Here is a 17618-nt window from a genome sequence, read left to right as displayed (position 1 = left end):
GGCTGGGGGTTGAAAAAGAATTGAAGAGATTATTCTCCTTAAAGCACAAAAACATTCTTCAGTCACATTTAATAGAAGGGTTTCATGCTCATAATTAAGTTTTAAGTAGCTTCCAAGTTCTCCTTTGCCCAGAAGCAGTAATACGTAGTCCCTGCAGTGATGCCCTCAGGGTTGTTAGGCTCAGCACCACGATCCTCTCCTCTGACCTTTTTCATAATGTGGATTATGAAATGCACAGCGGCAGTTCCTCCAGCAGGGAAGCGTGAAGTCCCCTGGCCCTGCCAGCCACCACTGTTGCGCTCCATAAGCTGCAGGGAGCTGTAGCGTGTCTTCTGGCGAGGCGTTCACTCCTGACTTGGAAACCTGCAAGTTGTGGAGAATTTCCTGCCCTCTGATAACCTTGTCCTCTGATTAATTACCTCCTCCTGTATGTAGGTGCCTCTCATCTGTGTTGAATTTTGCCAGCTTCAGCTTCCAGGCGTGAGTTCTTTTTATGCATTCGTTCGTAGTCTGGGATCTGTCTTTTAATAATACTTACCCAGATAGTTTAGATCATTCATAAAAATTTAAACAAGCTGTTTAAACAAAATAGCTCATTTTCTCTACCATCAAAGCAACTGAAATGAGGCTTGAAGCAAATCAGTGCCACTTTGCTGAACTTTAAATATATGCCTTGATGCTGTTCCACCTAACCTGCCCTTGTTCGTTCCGCAGCAGGTGACTGAAATTCAGTGCTGCTGTGCCGTGTGTCAGGCGTGGGTTCGGTGAATTCACAAGTATTCCTCCCCCTGCAATGATCATTTCACTTATACATACCTTGCTTATTAAAAATCAATGGTAAGTGCTTGGCTTTGGGCTTTAAAATGAGAAATGCTTTCATCGGGTGATCAGCTTAGTTCTAAACAGAATTACTTGCTTTTAGGAAGCGATTTAGTTGAGATTCTCCTTCATGCACATCAGCTGCCTTCACTTGAAGCTCATAATTCCCTGTGTTTCAACAGATACTGAATTAGGGAGAATTACATACCAAGTTAGAGTGGTGGGTGGTGGGAGGTATGGTTTTCATAGGGCACATTTCAGAAGTGTAGTGGATGCCTTAAAGCTGCTATAGGATTGGAATAGCTTTTAAGCAGAGTAAACAAGCTAAAACAGCTACCAGCTTTTGCTTCTTGGTTTGGATTGTTTTGGTTTGGTTTTTCTTTTTTTTGGTTTTGGTTTTGTTGTGTTGTTTTTTTTTGAATAAATATTTTTCTTAGTGTGAACCATTTGCCTTTGAGAACTTTCCCAGTTTTCTGCATGGTGAAATAACTGCAAAAGGGTTATTACACTTGAAATGACACAGAATGATAATTTGGAGACAAACAAGGCTTTGTCTCACTGATGCATAAAGTAATTACTGGGCAAAAGTGCATCATTCTCATTTTAAAAACCGTGGCCTGAGAGTGGTAAACAGCTGAAAAATGGGTTGTTCACTGTACATAATGTGGAAGTGCCAAATTTTAAATTAACTATATTTGGCTTTTATTGTTTTGTTGAAATTCCAAAGCAGAAATATTTGTTCATAATAACATCCATCTGCAAACACGCATCCGGTGTGAAGCGCATTACGGGTGTCTGACGTTGGGAATTTTCCTACAAAATCTTGCTACGCATTGTACATTTTAAGCAGCAGATGACTGTGCCTTGAATAACACAGTGGGCTGTTTAATGAGGTTTCCATTATGCATGATGTGCTGTATCTGAAGTTCGCTAATTTTCTGACCTGGTGAAATAGATTTTAATAAGCTTGATGTAACACAGCATATAAAGACAAAGGGAACCACTTAATGGGGCTGTCACAATAAAGAACTCCGAGCAGGCCTGGAGAAGCTGAAAGTATTCATAGAATTGATCGAAAGCTTAGGAAACAAATTCTCCATTTCCACGGACCGCTGCCCCGTGCCTTGTTCCCCCCTGGCCATCGGGCAGGCGGCGCTGCCCCGTGTCCGCGGGGACACGGCAGGTTCGCTGCTGGAAGCGCCAGGCGCTGCGGACGGTCACATCCTGCGGGTGCGGGGAGAGTTTCACAGGGTCTTTGATCAAATCCAAAAGTGTTAATTGCTACTAAACCATGATGGCATGAGAGTGGTTTGGTAGAATCCTCGTCTTTCACCAAGCCCAGGTAAAATTTGATTTCTGTGTTCCTCTGTATGGTGAGCTGTTAATCTGAAGCTTGAAATGGCAGCTGGTTTTCCTTTCTCATTCTTGTTTCTTATAGAAAGGGAGAGGACTGAAAGATGAAGGTTTTAAACATAAAGGGATTGTTTTGGGATGGAGCTTTCCCTTGTGCATGCTCACCATTAAAGACTGCATTTGTGTCCAGTAAATTGGACCCACGCCTGCCCGCCTCCCAAAAAAAGGCTACTGGGCTCTTCTGCTTCATGCTTGTGAGTCTCTGATACTTTTGAAATGAAGCCTAAAGATCCTACAAAGAGGATAACACTGCCTAATGGAAAGAATGATGCGAGCGAGAACCCATTTGAAATGACAGCTGTGAGCCTCGCGACGCTTTTCTGCGCTGATCAAAGCCGCTGGTAACGCTGCTTGAAAGGAGGGGATCAGTTTCCCCTCGCCTTTTCCCACTCAACCTGCAGACGGTTTTACATTCTCGACTTCACACTTTTTTTTTTCTGGGAGATCAAGTGAACTCCCAAACGACTGATGTAGATCTGCACGCTGCGTGAGCCAGGTCAGCCTCAAAGACAAAGCGTTGTGAGATGAGGCGGGACGTAAACCCGGAGCTCGGCCGTTCCCTCCGAAACGCCCCCCTCGGAGCCGTGCTCGGGAGGCTGAGCCCCGGCGCTCAGCTGTGACGCCAACGCATGCAAATAGTAAACTGGGAGGAAGTATTCTGCTTGTTTTATGGTGGCTTTTATTCTCCGTGCACATCTCATAATTTCTGTTGTTTTTCTGAAGTCTGGTGCTGAAGGCAGATTATGATTTGAGACTCTCAGCTTGCATTTTTATTGTTGTTTTAAATCCACGTGCTTATCGCCAAAGTCTAAGCATATGACCTCTTCTGCCCTACGTGCTTTAGCTGGTAGGAAGCAGAGAAAATCCTCTGCATAGTATTTTTTGATAGCAAACATGATTATCGGGGTCTTTGTGACTTTTTTTGGTCTTGTTGTTTTGTTGCTGTTGTCTGGCTGCTTGTAGAGTACGGCATCGTGTCCTCCTGGGTCTGCAGGGGCCACACAGAGCCGAGCCTGAAGCACTTGGTGGTTGCCCATCAGGGCCAGGACAGCAGGGGAGTGCTGGTGACGGTCTGGCCACAGCCATGGCAGCGGTGGCCTGGCTGGCGGTGGGGCAGCACTTGCAGATGAAGATTTGGGTCCTCCCGGCCCCGCTGCCGAGCAGCCCCCAGCTCCCCGCAGCACCCCCAGCCAGCGGGATGTGGCCGCAGCTGCAGCACACTTCAGCAGAGGCTGCTTCCCCTCCGCTTGCCTGAGCCTGGCAGTTCCTTGCCATCATCTCCAAGTGCAAACAAAGACTCCTCCCTCCTCGGTTCTATCCCGGGAAGCGAAGTGCTGGCTGCGTCCGCAGCGAGACCCCCAGCACAAAGACCCGCACGGCCGCTGCGTTCTTCTTTCCCGTCTCAGGGGGTTGGCAAGAGCGTGCTGGCTTCTCCTGCCTTGTTGCGGGGATGTTTTCTTTTGAAAGCTTGAGCGACATGAAAAGGGCACTGTGTTCAAACCATGCCTTCGTTACTGGCGCTGCAGGGGGTTTCCAGACCCCCCAGCAAGGGATGCTCGGGCGATGCAGACGCTGTCTCAGGGTGAGGTGCAGACCCCTGAAAGTAAATGGGTGTAATTTGCTTTGCTGCAATGGGAGATGTTTTATAGTGTCCTGGCAGCAGAGAGGAGGGGGGTATATAATGCTTATTGTGTTTTTCACTTGCTTCTAGTCGTCTTTCAGCTAGCTTTGTGCTGGGGTAGAGGAGAAATGTGGTTTGAGATGAAAGCGAACAGAGTGAAGACACAGGGGGCTTTGCAGGCAGTGTCACTCCAGCCCGGAGCGCTGCCGCGGGTGCATGGGGCAGGGGCTGTGGCTCACGGGAAGCACCAGCAGCCCCCGTCCCCTGCTGCTGGAGGGGCTCCTGGGCAGCCTCGGGGCCCAGTCCTGGTCCTGCAGAGACCTGCAACGGGCCTCACGGAGCCCCTGAGCCCCGGGCAAGGACTGGCCCTCCTCATGCAGCATGGCTCTTGCCAGATTTGTTCCCAAATCTCCTGAAAGATCTGCTAAATCCGCAGATCTTAGTTTTTTTCTGCTTGGTAATGCCAAGTATGAGCCAGCGGGGCTGCATGCTGCCTGCTGAGCTCCAGTCCTGCTGCTCTCAGTTGCGTGCCACCCTTTCAATCCCCTGCTCCCAGATTTGTTTGTGTGTTGGAGAAAGCAGTTGCTTGCAGACAGCCACAGACTCCATCTGTGACCTCAGGGCACAGCATTTTAAAACAGATGTGTCCGTCTTCCCTCGCACGAGGCTGCTTCAGTATTTAAAATGAAACTCTTGATGCAGGAAGCAGAAAAAAATTATCTGTGAAAAATTGACCTCCAAATACTGGCTTTGGCTCACTCTGAGCAATAAGAGAGCATGAAATTGCTGTGAATCCTCAGGGCTTTCCTGGTCAGTGTGCGAGCCCACTGCAAAACATTTACTGTAAAATATCTTCTAATTGCAACGCTTAAAGTGGGCACTTTGCTCCTTTAGAACAGCTCTGGTATCTTGTGTTCTCTAGGCAATTATATGCAGAGGCTACACAAAGAAGGACAGGGGTTGTTTCTGCGAGAACTGGAGCCCCTCACACAAACGCAGTGAACGAGTCGATCTCACCCTCCAGCCCTTTCTGATTTCCCAGTTGACTTCAGAGCGCAGCGGGCTTGGAGGAAGCCAGGCTGGGCCCCCTGCATCTCAGACGGTGGGATCGCCGCTGGGGGCTGGATCCAGAGCATGCTGCGGCCAGTGCCTCCCAGTGCCTCCCAGTGCTTCCCAGTGCCCTGGTCTGGGTGCCCGGTTCCCTCCAGGCCTGTTAATAACGCCCTGGGAGTTTGCAGGCAGCAGCTGCAGAGGCTCAGCGCACGGCTCTGCCGAGGCGAGCTCCTGGGGCAGCCCCAGGGCCGTCGGGCAGGGCAGGATGGAGCGGATCCGCCTCTGGCACTGCCTGGGGAGCAGCTCTCCGGAAGGTGCCTCGAGGACTCGGGGGAGCTGGTTTAAAGCCAGGCCCAGGGGAAGGGGCTGTCAGTGCTGGAACGCAGGCAGACGTCCTCGCCGAAGTGCCGGTGTGAGCTGCGGGGCCAGCAAGAGGCTCTGTGGGCAAGCAGATCGCTTCTGGGGCACAGAAACCAGCACAAGTGCTTGCTAATGCTTCTGCTTCCTTAAATAGCTCCAGGTGCCCCAGCTCCCAAATTTTAATACAATGGTGCAGGAACTCAGAAGGATGATTGGGGCAGAAGGTTCTTGCAGGACACAGTAAAGGGCTCAGTGTTAATTTCACTGACACTGTACGCATTGTTTGAAGTCCTCACTGATTTAAAAATGTATAAATAATGGGAGGTAATAATACAGCATGACCAAAAGTGTTCCAGTAACGCTGTAGGATTGGTGTTCAGGGAATTACAGATACTTTGTGGTGGAGCTTGAGACCAGAACGGGTGAGAGCCGGGCTGCATCCTTTGCTCTCTGCAGATAACTTTCTGGAGTCGCTTTGCTTCTTTGTGCCTCGTTTTATCCCATCTGTGAAACGCAGTGTCAGCTGCCGATCATTCCTGAGAGATTCAGGGACAAACTCCGTAAGACGTAAGTTGGCACAGCTCTTAGCACCACACAGCATTAATGTGCTCAGCAGTGTGATGACTGGGAAATTTGTTGTCAGATGAAGGAGCTGATTAATGCAGTGCCTGGCAAATGTCATTTCAGTGTGTGGGACTGGTTACTTTCAGAGTGTTGCATTGATTTAGGGATCCTCCAGTGATGGAGCCAGTCTGTGAGCCTGTACCGGTAAGCGGGTTTTGCCAGTCGGGATAATCCATCACTGCTTCCATCTCCCCCTTGTGCAGCGGCCGCGCCATGCCGCTGCTGCATGTGGCTGTCCTGGGCAGCACGCGAGCAGGCCCGATCACACTGGAGCTGTCTGGAGTGCCGTGTCGCGCAGATGCTTTCATCTCAGAATCAGGAGAATGGCTTTCTGTGAGGGAGGAGGGATTAATTTTGTCACACATCTGCCTGCAGTGAACTCCGGAATGCCATAATAAATGCTTTGTTCGGGCTCTTTTTGTGGAGTGCTTTCTCCACCCTTGTTATTTCATTCTTTTGCATGGCAAAACTTTTTGTCCTGCATTTCAAATAGATACTGAGAGTCCCTGGCAGTTGAACAAGAGAAACAAACTTTCCAGCCCTGTTCTTTATGCTGCTTTCAGGGGGTGCTTGGTGATTTGAAGGGTATTAGATTGGTTTTGGCAGAGGCATTTTATTCCATGGGAAATCTGCAGCTCCTCTGATCCCTTACGGGTGGTTTAGCAAACCCCCAGAGCCTCCAAGTGGCAGGTTTGCTGGTGACTGGCTGGTCCCGAATGTGACACGGGAATGCTGAGGATGCTGCTCTCAGGATGTGTTAGCAGGATGTGTGCTGTGGCAGAGGAGAGGCTTTAAGGACAGCATCGCCCACAGCACCAGCTTGGGGTTTAACACAGGCGTGGCTCTGCACAAAAATGAAGCCCAGAGCCTGTGCACTTGTCCTGCAGGTGTTTTCCCGGCTGTTCAAAGGTTGGTTTGACTTTCTAACACCAAAGTCTTCTCACTCCAGGATGTTGTAGATCCACTACCCATATGTCGGGGGGAGCCGACCAGGGTTAATGTCTCCATCACCAGCAAGAGTGCACTTTGGTTACAATATCCCCCCGTATAGATGTGCTTCCCACTACATCCCGCTCCTCAGGGATCATAGCAGATCACCAGCATAATGCAAACAAACAGTTGGCAGTGGCATTAAGTAACAGGATTTGCTGCGCGCATGGGCTCTGTGGGCGGGGAGCAGCAGCAGGCAGCAGCCTGGGGTAGCTCTGCATACATTTACCTAGACTTTTTCTTTTCCCTCAACAGCCCTATTACCGTATTTAAATGCAAGTATGTCTTTTTTTAATTAATGTTTTAAGTAGCCTCAAGTCACTCTAGCCTAGCTGCTCTCTGTTCATGCCCCCGGTAGATCCCTGTAGCTAGGACGGTAGCGCTAGAGGTAGCGGGCTCGTAGTCTGCTGGTTCTTCTGGATCTCGCTCTCTCCGTCTCTCTAGTTTGCTGTTCTCTTTTCTGTTGGCTCAGTTATTTTTGTGTGGTTCTTCAGCATTGCAAAGCAGCTGTGATCAAAGTCCTGGAGCATGCTTGAGGGGCGGGTGCCGTGGCAGTGGCTACCCCAGAGGGTGTCCTGGCTGGCACCAGAAGCAGCCGGAGCTCCCAAAGACCAGGAGTGCTGTGACTGCTTTGTTGACTTTGCAGCAAGGGTATTTGGGGTTCTTGCTCATAGCCTGGACCTTGCCATTGCCCTCTTCAAAAACATATTTAAAGTCAGAGCCTCTGGCAGATCTTTTTAATATTAATTAAGAAAACGAATCTGAAATCTTGCTAGCAGCATTTCATTCATTTGTAACGTCTCAGCCCCCCTGTAGCAGGGTGTATGTCTTAGAGATCCTTGATCTGTGGCTGTTTTGCTTTCAAAAGCTTTTTTCTTTCTCTCTTTTTTAAATTACATTCTGGTGAGTTTTTTTCTGCTTGATCCCAGCAAATCTGTGATCTTGACGTGAGGACCTTCTCGTATTTTCCATTACTGTTATGTCTATAGATCAGCACATTATTATCACTTGCAAATAAGCACAGAACAAAACGCACCCATTGTTTTGTGCGAGCGGTCCGACCCTAACCATCTGAAAGTAAGGAGATGTAAGCTAAGTGCTGCAGGCGTCCCTCTGAGTTTATCCACCCCAGTGCCTCGGCTTCCGCAGCGTGCCGTGGCCAGACGCGCGGGACGAAGCGCCGTCAGTGGCTCGCGCTGCTGTTTACATCTTCTGCAAGGAGATTGGGGCCACCTTTGTACCAGCAAAGACTGCCTGCAGCAGGCACACGGGCAGGGCTCGGCTCTTCCCAAACACAGTGCCCGTGGATGGCACAGGGAGCTGGGACCACAGCCTCACGCTGCCCTTCGGAGACGCCTTGCCCTTAGCAGGTCACGGCCGCCCGCGCCCCGCAGAGACGCGTGGTGCCCGCTGGCTTCTTTCTTTACCCTTCTCCTTTTCTCCACGGCCAGGTTTTCCGGCAGCGGCTTATGGACCAGTAGCAGCGGCAGCCGTGGCAGCAGCAAGAGGATCAGGTAGGGGGGCCCGTGGAAGAGCAAACCCTCAGAGTGCAGGGTCAGGTAAAAGCTCTGTCGGTATTCTGTGTGGCTGCAGCTCTCCATCATTTCTCTGATTTTCCTCACACTTATCCTGGGGACCTGAAAACAATCAATCACCAAAAAATAAAAAAATAAAAAATAAAAAATCAAGCCCAAACCCAAACTACAAGCAGAGGCCACGGGGCCTGGAGCACCTTGCAGGAGATTGGCGTAAGAACTGCCAAAACCTGGGTAGATATTCTAATTTGTTTCTTTATTTATTCCTTTATTATGTTGGTTTCTTTGTTTCTTTGGTTTAAATTTGAGATTATAAAGGACACCAAAACAAAGAAAAAATGTGGTTTTTTTTTTGAAAAAAAGTTTTCATTTCTCATGGAAAGTTTGCGCTGAGGTAATGCAGCAGCATGGGCTCCTGCTGCGCTCAGAGCTGTGCTCTCCACTTCAAACCAGTTTGGACGCATCCCTTACTGGGATGGTGTTTTCTTCCTGTGCAGGGGCAGCCAGCACTGATGGCAATTTGCCTCTTTCTCAGGCGACCACCTCAGTTCGCTGCTGCAAACTCCGGCCTGCTTCCCATGAGAACTGCCAAAGCTTTTCTTCCTGTCCTTCTGAAAACTTTTATTTTTTTCCCCTTAAGGGAAATAAATAAATGATTGCCAATTACCGTTATTACCTTTGGTTTTAAATTCAGATAAACATATGAATTAGTGCTTTACTTAGGGAATTGAGTGTTCAGTGCAGTCATGAGTGAGCTGCTCGTTTGTCAGCGCCTTCCTCCGCCCCGGTCCCGGCCTGTCCCCATGCGTGCAGGTGGCTCCGGGCCACTGAGCCCGGCCGAGGGAGAAGCTGACTGCGACCGCCCTGGCTCAGGGGCTGCTCCCTGGGGTCGGAGCCACCGGCCCCTCACCGCTGTGCTGGGCAGAGGCCTGTGCCTGGGCAGAGGACGTGGCGTTGGCAGCTATTTCCCAGTTCACTCATGATGCTGTCCTGACGTGGGGGTTTCTTGGTGACTTTTCTGGCAGTCCCAGTGCGTGAACTGGGCTCTTCCAGAAAAGAACCGACTAAACCGCTACGCAACGGGTCGGAAGGAGGGCGCAGGCCCTGATTTGTCTCAAGTGTGAGCCTGATGCCATGGAGGCCAAAGCAAGACACCAGGAGAACTCCGTTCCATGCAAACTGGCACTGCTTGCAGGCTACAAAGGATTATCTGTACCAGTTCCATTTTGTGGCATGTAGAGAGCGCCTAAGGGGTGACTTGCCAGACTGGTTGTGGGGATCCCCAATCTCCCTGCTCTTCCCACTGCCCCTTCACAGAGGGAAACAAAAAAGCAATCAAACAAAAGAAACAAAGAGGAAAAAAAAAAAAAGGGTTGTTTTATGCATATGATTTCAGGAAAAAAAAAAATTAAAGACTTCATTGTTTCTGCCTCTTCCTCATGTTTTGCCCTTCAGGTTTTGTTTTACGTACAAACAGACCTGGTGAGTTGCCCCTTAGCAAGGCACAGAGGGTTTGGCTGGATTAACGTTGCTTCCCTGATTATTATTTTTTTAATCGGAGTGCTTTTGGTGCCCATTACAACTGAACTGAGCATTGATCAATTCTGTGCCTGAAAAACATTTGTCTTTAATTTGAGTGTTTTTTGTTTTTCCTTCTGTTGGGTTTTCTGTTTTGTTTTGTTTCTTTCGTTTTTTATTTGAACTTGCAATACGAAACTAAAACTAATCCTAAATTAACAACACCCTTTCTGGCAAGTTTAAAGAGCAGTATGGTGTTTGGAAATGTCTTTCAAGCCTCGAAATTGCCTCTTTGCACAAAACTGGCAAAACCCCAAAACTGAATCAAAAGAGCCCCTCCCAGCCCCAAGATCTCAAGGAGGAAGGTGGGTTTGTTGCAGCCCCGGCCCCGCTGCCACTTGCACGAGCAATGAGCCCTGCTCTGGGCACAGTGTGTTTCATGTAGTCATCTCCATCCAAAGACAGTTTTCGGAAGGGACATCCTGGGTTCGCCACTTCCATCCAGCCATGGTAGTGAATTGTATTCAGGAGCAGTAGAGTATGATCTTGTGATACAGTGTATGGGCCCGATTCATTACAAGAAAAATGGTTGGGGTTTTTCTTCTTTTCCGTTGGTTTTTCTTTTTTTCCCTTTACAAATTTGCACAGCCCTCCTTTGCACGTGCCCCAGCCCAAAGCCCAGAGCACAACACTTGCCCCATGCCGGCCCAGTTCCCTCTTCAGCCCGGACAGAGCCAGAAAGTGCCCAGGCAGGGCCCCTGCCCCATCTCGCTGCTGGCCTGCCCTGCCCCAGGCCGCTGGCCGGGCCCTGTGGCCTCTGCCCCTTCCAAGCCCCACTGTGGGCAGCGTGGCGTTGTGTCCCCTCCGGCCACCTCCACGGTGACCTGTCCCCAGGTCCTGCCCTCACCACCGAGCACAGTGGCTCTGCGTCGCCGGCACTCAGCCTGGCGCCTGGGCCTGCGTCTTGGTCTCCCAAGGAGACTGCAGCCTTTTCATTTCCAAACCCCCTCGGCTCTGGTGTGTGGGCACTAATGACCTCCGTTGCTCCTGGGGTGGTGGTCCTGTGTCCTTGGAGGAAACCTGCATGTTTGCTTAACAGCGGGAGCAGCCCGCCGGGGGCAGTTAACTGCATGGGGGCTGCGGCGGGGCCACGGTGGCTGTGGGCAACTCCTGGCCCTGTCCCCTGCGCTATCCGGTCTTCGCTTCCCTCTCCCCTTCTTTTTCTATTGCAGCTTGTGAGGACACAGCCACCAGTTTACCACACTAGATCAAACAAGTTCTCTTATCTGTCACAGCAGCTATCTCCTACAATCAGCAAAAAGGGACATTTCCCTCGACTCGTGCTCAATGTCAGTCATAAATTCAGGCTCAGCTTAGCCGTTCACGTGCGGGCAGGGTGAATGCAGCGATGCCTCTCGCAGTAAATCACTTGCCCGGTCTACATCCCTGTGAGGAGGCGATAGCTGAGGTCTCTTGAGCTGATGAGGGGGTTTGGCCACGTCCTTTCACGTCAGGTGGGGCTGTGCTGCCGGATCCCTCGGCTGCTTTTGACAACCTCATCCATTCCTGTATTTTTTTTTAATGAATTGGGACCTGAGCCATGGAAAATGAGCAAACTTAAAAGTTTGAGTGCTGCAAACTCCTCCTAGACAACTTCACTATCAATGTCACATTTCTTTTTAAATCCACCTGACATATTTTAAGTGTAAAACATTTTTGTCTTGTAAATGCTTTTTTTAAAATAAAATCATGTGGGGGGGACATTCTTATCTTGCATTTGACATGGGGGGGATTAATTTGGAAGGAAAGTGAGACAGCAAAAAATTGTCAGGAGAGGATTTTTGTTCCTTCCTTTTGGGTTCATTGACAAGTCTGAGATTTTTCCAGTTTCCAACCTGTTGCCACCAACTATTCCTCCCTGATGACTGGAGACAAAAACGCTAAGGCCATAATCTCAGCCCGATCCCCGCTGCTCGGCACCAGCGGCAGCCGCGCACGCCTGTCCCAGGTGAGCCGTGCCGGCGCGGCGGGTCCGACGGGCACGCTTCGGCCCGCCGAGATGGCCGGCGGCACCCAGCGCGGTGGGACAGCGCGGGGGCACGGCGCAAGGAGCCGCCCCACTCCCGGCCCCCGCCTCCGGCACATCTGGATTTCGGGTGCCAGTCCCGGCTTTGAGCCCCGTGCCCCGACAACCCCTTACTGTACTTTATACTTGCCAGTATAACGAATCTAGTAACGCGAGCTACTGACCTTGATGGTGAGTGTGAGCAGTTATGTTTTGTTGTTTTCTCTCTTGCTTGGTTGGGGCTGCTGTGAGAGAGGGTGTCTCTGAGGCATACTTTCCGGCCTCTCTTACACTCGGACGTGCACACCTCCTCTCAAACACTCTTCTGAGCGCTCTCAGCGGGAAGGTTTGTCCACACCTATTAATCCTCTCTCAGTGTCCAGCTTCTTGTTAGTAGCAGCTGGTTGCATGTTTTTTGCTTGTTCAGACGAAACGGTTCAAGAAACGACTCATATCAACTCTTGAGAAATGTCTCTATTTTTTTGTACACTTTATTTCTTTTGATGTTTTTATTAATTTCCCTTACTTAAAAAACAAAACACTTGTTGTCCCCCGTAAAACATTTCACATCTCCCCTTGCCTGTTCTTAGAGTGTATGTATCTGTGGGACTGAACTAAATGCATGCACTGTAGTAGTCGTACTGGTAGCAGTAGATGTAGTTGTAGAACATGCATTGTTGAGTTGATATTATAGGTACCATCAACGTGAAATAGCGCGGCAGTTAAAAGCATAGCCTTGGTCTGATTGAAAGTGTAGGGCTATCAATAAAGCAGAGAGCTGCTAAAGGCTTGGATCCATAGTACCGTATTTGTTAAATCCCATTATCTGGAAGTTTAAATTGAACATGGCTGTAGGCAACCTACACCCTTCTGTACAAGAACCCGCACATGCTGTTATGTTGATAGTAAATTTGCTATATTTTTTCAAATTAAAGTCCCTAGGAATTAAAATGCTGAGTATAACTATATTCTCCTATTTTTATTTTGTATTTAAAAGAATTTAAGATATTTTTTAAATCATTTTACAATCATGGTTTCTTCATCAGCCTGTTACTCGCCCATATTAGCCCATAGAATCATTCGTTAGCAGTTGTAGACCAGATGTGCCAAATGCAAATCACTCCATTTGGGTGTCTGTATAATACCATGTGTGTGAAGCAGCTTCCTGCAGCCTGTCCTGAGCTGTAAAGCAATTGTTTTTAGGTCATAAACCTTAAATCTTGTTATGCAACAGAGACTCTAAGCTAGTGGCGGTTTGTATTCATTGCCATGTCACTGAGCTTAAGGGAACATTTTTCTATTAAGATTTAACATTTCATAAATACCGGCAGTAGGAGTTTGAGACAAGTTCATCATCTTTGCCATTGAGCCAGCAAGCGTCTTTGCTTCTCATGCCCCAGTTTATGCACTAAACTTTTTTAATTCTTTCACAAATGAAGTTGTAGTCAGTAAGCATCACGGATGGTAACTGAGATCCTGAATTAGGCTTTGCTTATGTGTTTAGTTTGTTGGTTGTCAGAAAGTACCCTGCTGGGAGCAGACAGATGCTGTATGGCACCGTCCCACCCCTCCCCAGCCTCCCTCCTCCCCGGGCACTCGGGCGATGCCCCGCAAACCGAGCGTGCTTTGAGCGCGTTCCTGCTCCGCTGGGTACAGGCAATCTTAGGGCACTTATTTCAGCAAGTGCTTTAAAAGGAAATAAAATATCCAGAATGGGCTTTCAAAATGTAATTAAGAGTTTGTATCTGCTCCTTACCTCTAATAGAACATGAAGTAAATCAACCAAACAACTGCTTGGATGGAGCTGACACAGTGCAAGCCCATGCAAGGCAATCTGAGCCACCCAGATTACTTCCCTTATTGCCCCTGAGGAGCCGAACCAGTCCTGCATCAAGGGGGAGAATAATTTCCCCCTTCCATCTCAATCTGCCAAGGAGATGGGAGGACCCACTGTTTAATGCGCAAGGCATATGATGAAGTGAGGAGTGTATCTAAAAGTTAGCAGAGCGACAAATTGCATGGGGTTTAGGACTCCTGGTCTTATACTTAAAGAAGGTGCTCTAAAAATGTGATCTTGTCGTTAGGCACCCATAGTGTTAGCAAATTACAGCCATAAAAAAGTGGGGACCGCAGTTGGTCTGTGTGTGGAAGGAGCAGAGCCGACGCCAGCACACAGAAATGTCAGGAGGAGGAGCGTTCTGGAGACCCAGCGATGAGCCAGTCTGGGATTTATACGGCCCATTGAGAGGACTCCCTTGTGGCACGGCAGCTCAGGTGGAACTACTCTCCTTCTTTTATTCTGCTATATAAAAGTACATAAAATTTAATCCAAGCTATGTAATCTCAAAAGCCAGAACCTAACAAGTGGACCACTTGGGAGCAGCAAGCAGGCTGAAATTTCTCACTCCATTGGAACAGCCTGTAATTATGTGACAGAGGCTGGCAACTGGAGCTCAGCACGGCTGATGCATCGAAAAATTAATGGCTGCATCAGATTTTATCTTTTGCTTATCTTCCTAACAGAGGCAGTCAGCATTTGAGAGCTTGCAGGCGGTCAGGGAGGGAGGGGTAAGACAAAGAACCACGCACAGCTTTGTGCTCCTGTAATGGGTGAGCACAAAGACAAATGTCTCGTGTTAAACAGAGAAGAAGCCAGGCTCTGCACCAAGACCTGTCTGAACGGTGAATACGCCTCTCCCCTCCAGCCTGTGTGGCGTGGCTACGTGAGAGGGGCAGTCAGCATTTCCATGGGTGCCTTTTGCTGGTGTCGCTGACAATATCCTTATTCTTTAGTGAGTGCTACAGTTACTTTTCTGATGACCCCAAACTAAAAATAATGAAAGCAGAGTCATCTCGGTGTCAGATGGGAAGTCCTGTGCTGTTCCAGGCAGGTCTGAGCCCCCACTCCTGTTCCTCCCAGAACTCAGGCAGCACACACGCCTCGTTTGTCTTCTTTTACTCGAGGATGCCATTTTCTGATTTTTTCAGTCCTCGTGAGACTGAGCTTTCTAAGGGACAAAGTAGTAAATTCAATAGATTTAGAACAATTTTGTGCTGCTGTTATTAGGCCTTGACCACAGCGGCGGTTGTTTTACAGGGCTCCTGGCTGAAGTCTATTGTGGTTTAAATACATCAGCTTTAATCAATAATTTTGTAATAGAAAATCTCGCGCACTTGATAAATCATCTCCAGTGCAATTAGCGACCACCTCTGAAGTGCAGACTTAAGTACGGTGTAAGTTAATCTTTAATGAATTTAGTGGCTAACTTTTAATAGTCTTTTCAATCAGGAGAATTATTTCCAGTGGGAAAAGGCTCCTGGGCAGAGCTCGTGCAGGACACACGTCGTGCCCCGTGCAGCCCCCTGCCCGGGCAGGCTGTGCTGCAGCCCCTGAGCGCTGCAGTGGCCGAGTGACACCGTTTGGCTGCGCCTTCCCCAGAGGGAGCAGAGGGACAGAGCTCTTGGCCTCGTAATTAAACTTTGTTCCACGCAAGGTGCAGGCGAGCCATTGTGAAGTTTGAAAGCGGGGCCTTCAGCGTGAGCTGACTGGTGCAGTGAGATATTTAAGCACACGAGCACGTCTCGTGCATTTTGATCACCAAAAGCGTAAAGTGCTCGCTGAGCTGAGGAGTACCTCGCCCGTCTGGCAGCCGGCGCAGGCTGTTACCCATTAGTGGAACAACGGCTAAATGTGACACGGTGCGCATGTTACAGACACACTGTTGTGAGTATTTTCATGCTGATTCTCTCTCCCCAAATGTTTTAGAAGTAAATACATAATTACAGTTATATTTTTCCCTCTCTCCTTTCTGAGATAAAAAAGTGAAAAAGAAGCAGTGGCATTTTTCCTTGCAGCAGATGTTAGCATGCATCTGGCTCTGGATTAGCATGAGGAGTGTGGATCAGTAATTGCTGGAGAAGGCGAAATTGGTCTTCAGGTATATAAACTCGAGCTTTTTAAAAATAATCAATTCATACATCTGGGGCTTTTTAGAGGCATTTCCTGGTAGTTACAGCAAGAGCCCAGAGCTGTGTGCCATGGAGGGCTCCCAGGTGTCTGCGAAGGGGCCGTGGGTATTCGCTGCTGACAGATGAACCGCTGCCCTTGGCTCTCCGAGACACTGCGTGGTAGGCATGGCATCTCACAGTTTCCTCATCCGTGAGCTCATGTTTTCCTTTGCAGGGTGTTATTACCGAAAACCCGTGTCAGGCAGCTTTAGCCCTGTTGGTGCCCGTAGCTCGTGTTTGCTGGCAGTAGTGGCAGGGGTCGGGGAGGTCCTGCCCGGGGCATGAAAGCCGGGAGGGCACGTGGTTGCTGGCACTCATGTCCAAGATCTCATTTTGGTAGGATTCGACAGGCATAGCAGTGCCTCTTTCTCCTTCCTCCCAGCTCTGGACTTGGGTATAATTTCACAGAATTTCACAGAATTTTCTAGGTTGGAAGAGACCTCAAAATCATCAAGTCCAACCTCTGACCTAACACTAACAGTCCCCACTAAACCATATCCCTAAGCTCTACATCTGAACGTCTTTTAAATACCTCCAGGGATGGTGACTCCACCACTTCCCTGGGCAGCCCGTTCCAGTGTCTAACAACCCTTTCGGTAAGGAAGCAGAATCAAAAAAAAAAAAAAAAATCGAGCTAAACAAACGCAGCAGTGATGGGGAGGGTCTTCCCCTTGCCCACCCCAAGAGAGGCGTGCAAAGCAGTGCAGGCACACAGGGCCACTCAGGAGCACCCGTCTGACCGACAGTCTGGTGGAAACGTCTGTGCAGGCTCCTGGTGCAAACTCCACGGCACAAGAGGATCGTGGCAGGGGAACAGCGGGGTTCAGCGTGGCTGTACACCTCGCCTGCTGCCCGGCTGGCCCAGGGCTGCTGCCCCCACAGGCATCTGCCCCGCAGGAAGGTGCCCCCGCCACACTGCCCTCCCCTGTGGCCGCGTCAGGCAGTGGAACAAAGACCTGGTTTTGTTTTAATTTTCCTCCTGTATTGTCTGTTATTGTACAAAAGGCTTCAATTTAAAATTAACAGGAGTGATAGCCAGTTAATGTGTTACAGTGGGAGGCCGGAGTTTCTGTTGCTATGGCAATGGAGTTTGGCTCATTTGTTTTGTAGATGAGTAATTACTACGCAATTAGAGTAGGCTAAAAATAAAGGGGCCTTTTGTTCCCTGTTACTCATTAATATTAATAAAAGACCTGTCCGGGCTGTGGTAAACAATTAATGCAGATGTGGTTGCCCATGGTAGAAGTAGCAACAGATTTCATGTTACGCAGTGAGAGGTGAAGGCGCCAGCTTCTCTTAGCTTGGCTCTTGTTCATTTTAAATAGAAAAATTATTAGAGGTCTGCATTAGCACAGAATCACAAGCTTTAGCCCTCATTTGCCAGCTGGATGGACGGTACTAAGTGTTAAAGCTTCATGCGCGGGCACTGGCAGCACGTACAGCACTGGGCTGGGTCCCGCGTCGCAGCAAGAGCGTGCGGCCCAGGGCATGGAGAGGGGCAGTGGCCACCGTGCTTGTGCTTGGGACAGGGACCTCCTCGATCACCCCAGCCGGGCACTGGAGCAGGGACAGGGACCTCCTCGATCACCCCAGCCGGGCACTGGAGCAGGGA

At 49.3% G+C, this 17618-nt stretch overlaps 1 protein-coding gene across 1 annotated transcript in view; it reads left to right on the top strand.

Annotated features, from left to right (window-relative positions):
- MSI2 (musashi RNA binding protein 2) overlaps positions 1 to 17618 on the top strand; it is a 229308-nt gene that overhangs the window by 192742 nt on the left and 18948 nt on the right. Inside the window, exons 9-11 of the mRNA XM_035343446.1 lie at positions 7136 to 7159; positions 8332 to 8394; positions 9871 to 9897. Of these exons, the coding sequence (XP_035199337.1) occupies positions 7136 to 7159; positions 8332 to 8394; positions 9871 to 9897 (114 nt within the window). The remainder of the gene's footprint in view (positions 1 to 7135; positions 7160 to 8331; positions 8395 to 9870; positions 9898 to 17618) is intronic.

Source organism: Oxyura jamaicensis, chromosome 19 (genome assembly GCF_011077185.1).
Source record: "Oxyura jamaicensis isolate SHBP4307 breed ruddy duck chromosome 19, BPBGC_Ojam_1.0, whole genome shotgun sequence".
Classification (NCBI taxonomy): Eukaryota; Metazoa; Chordata; class Aves; order Anseriformes; family Anatidae; genus Oxyura; species Oxyura jamaicensis.
This window is presented reverse-complemented; position numbering and strand designations above follow the sequence as displayed.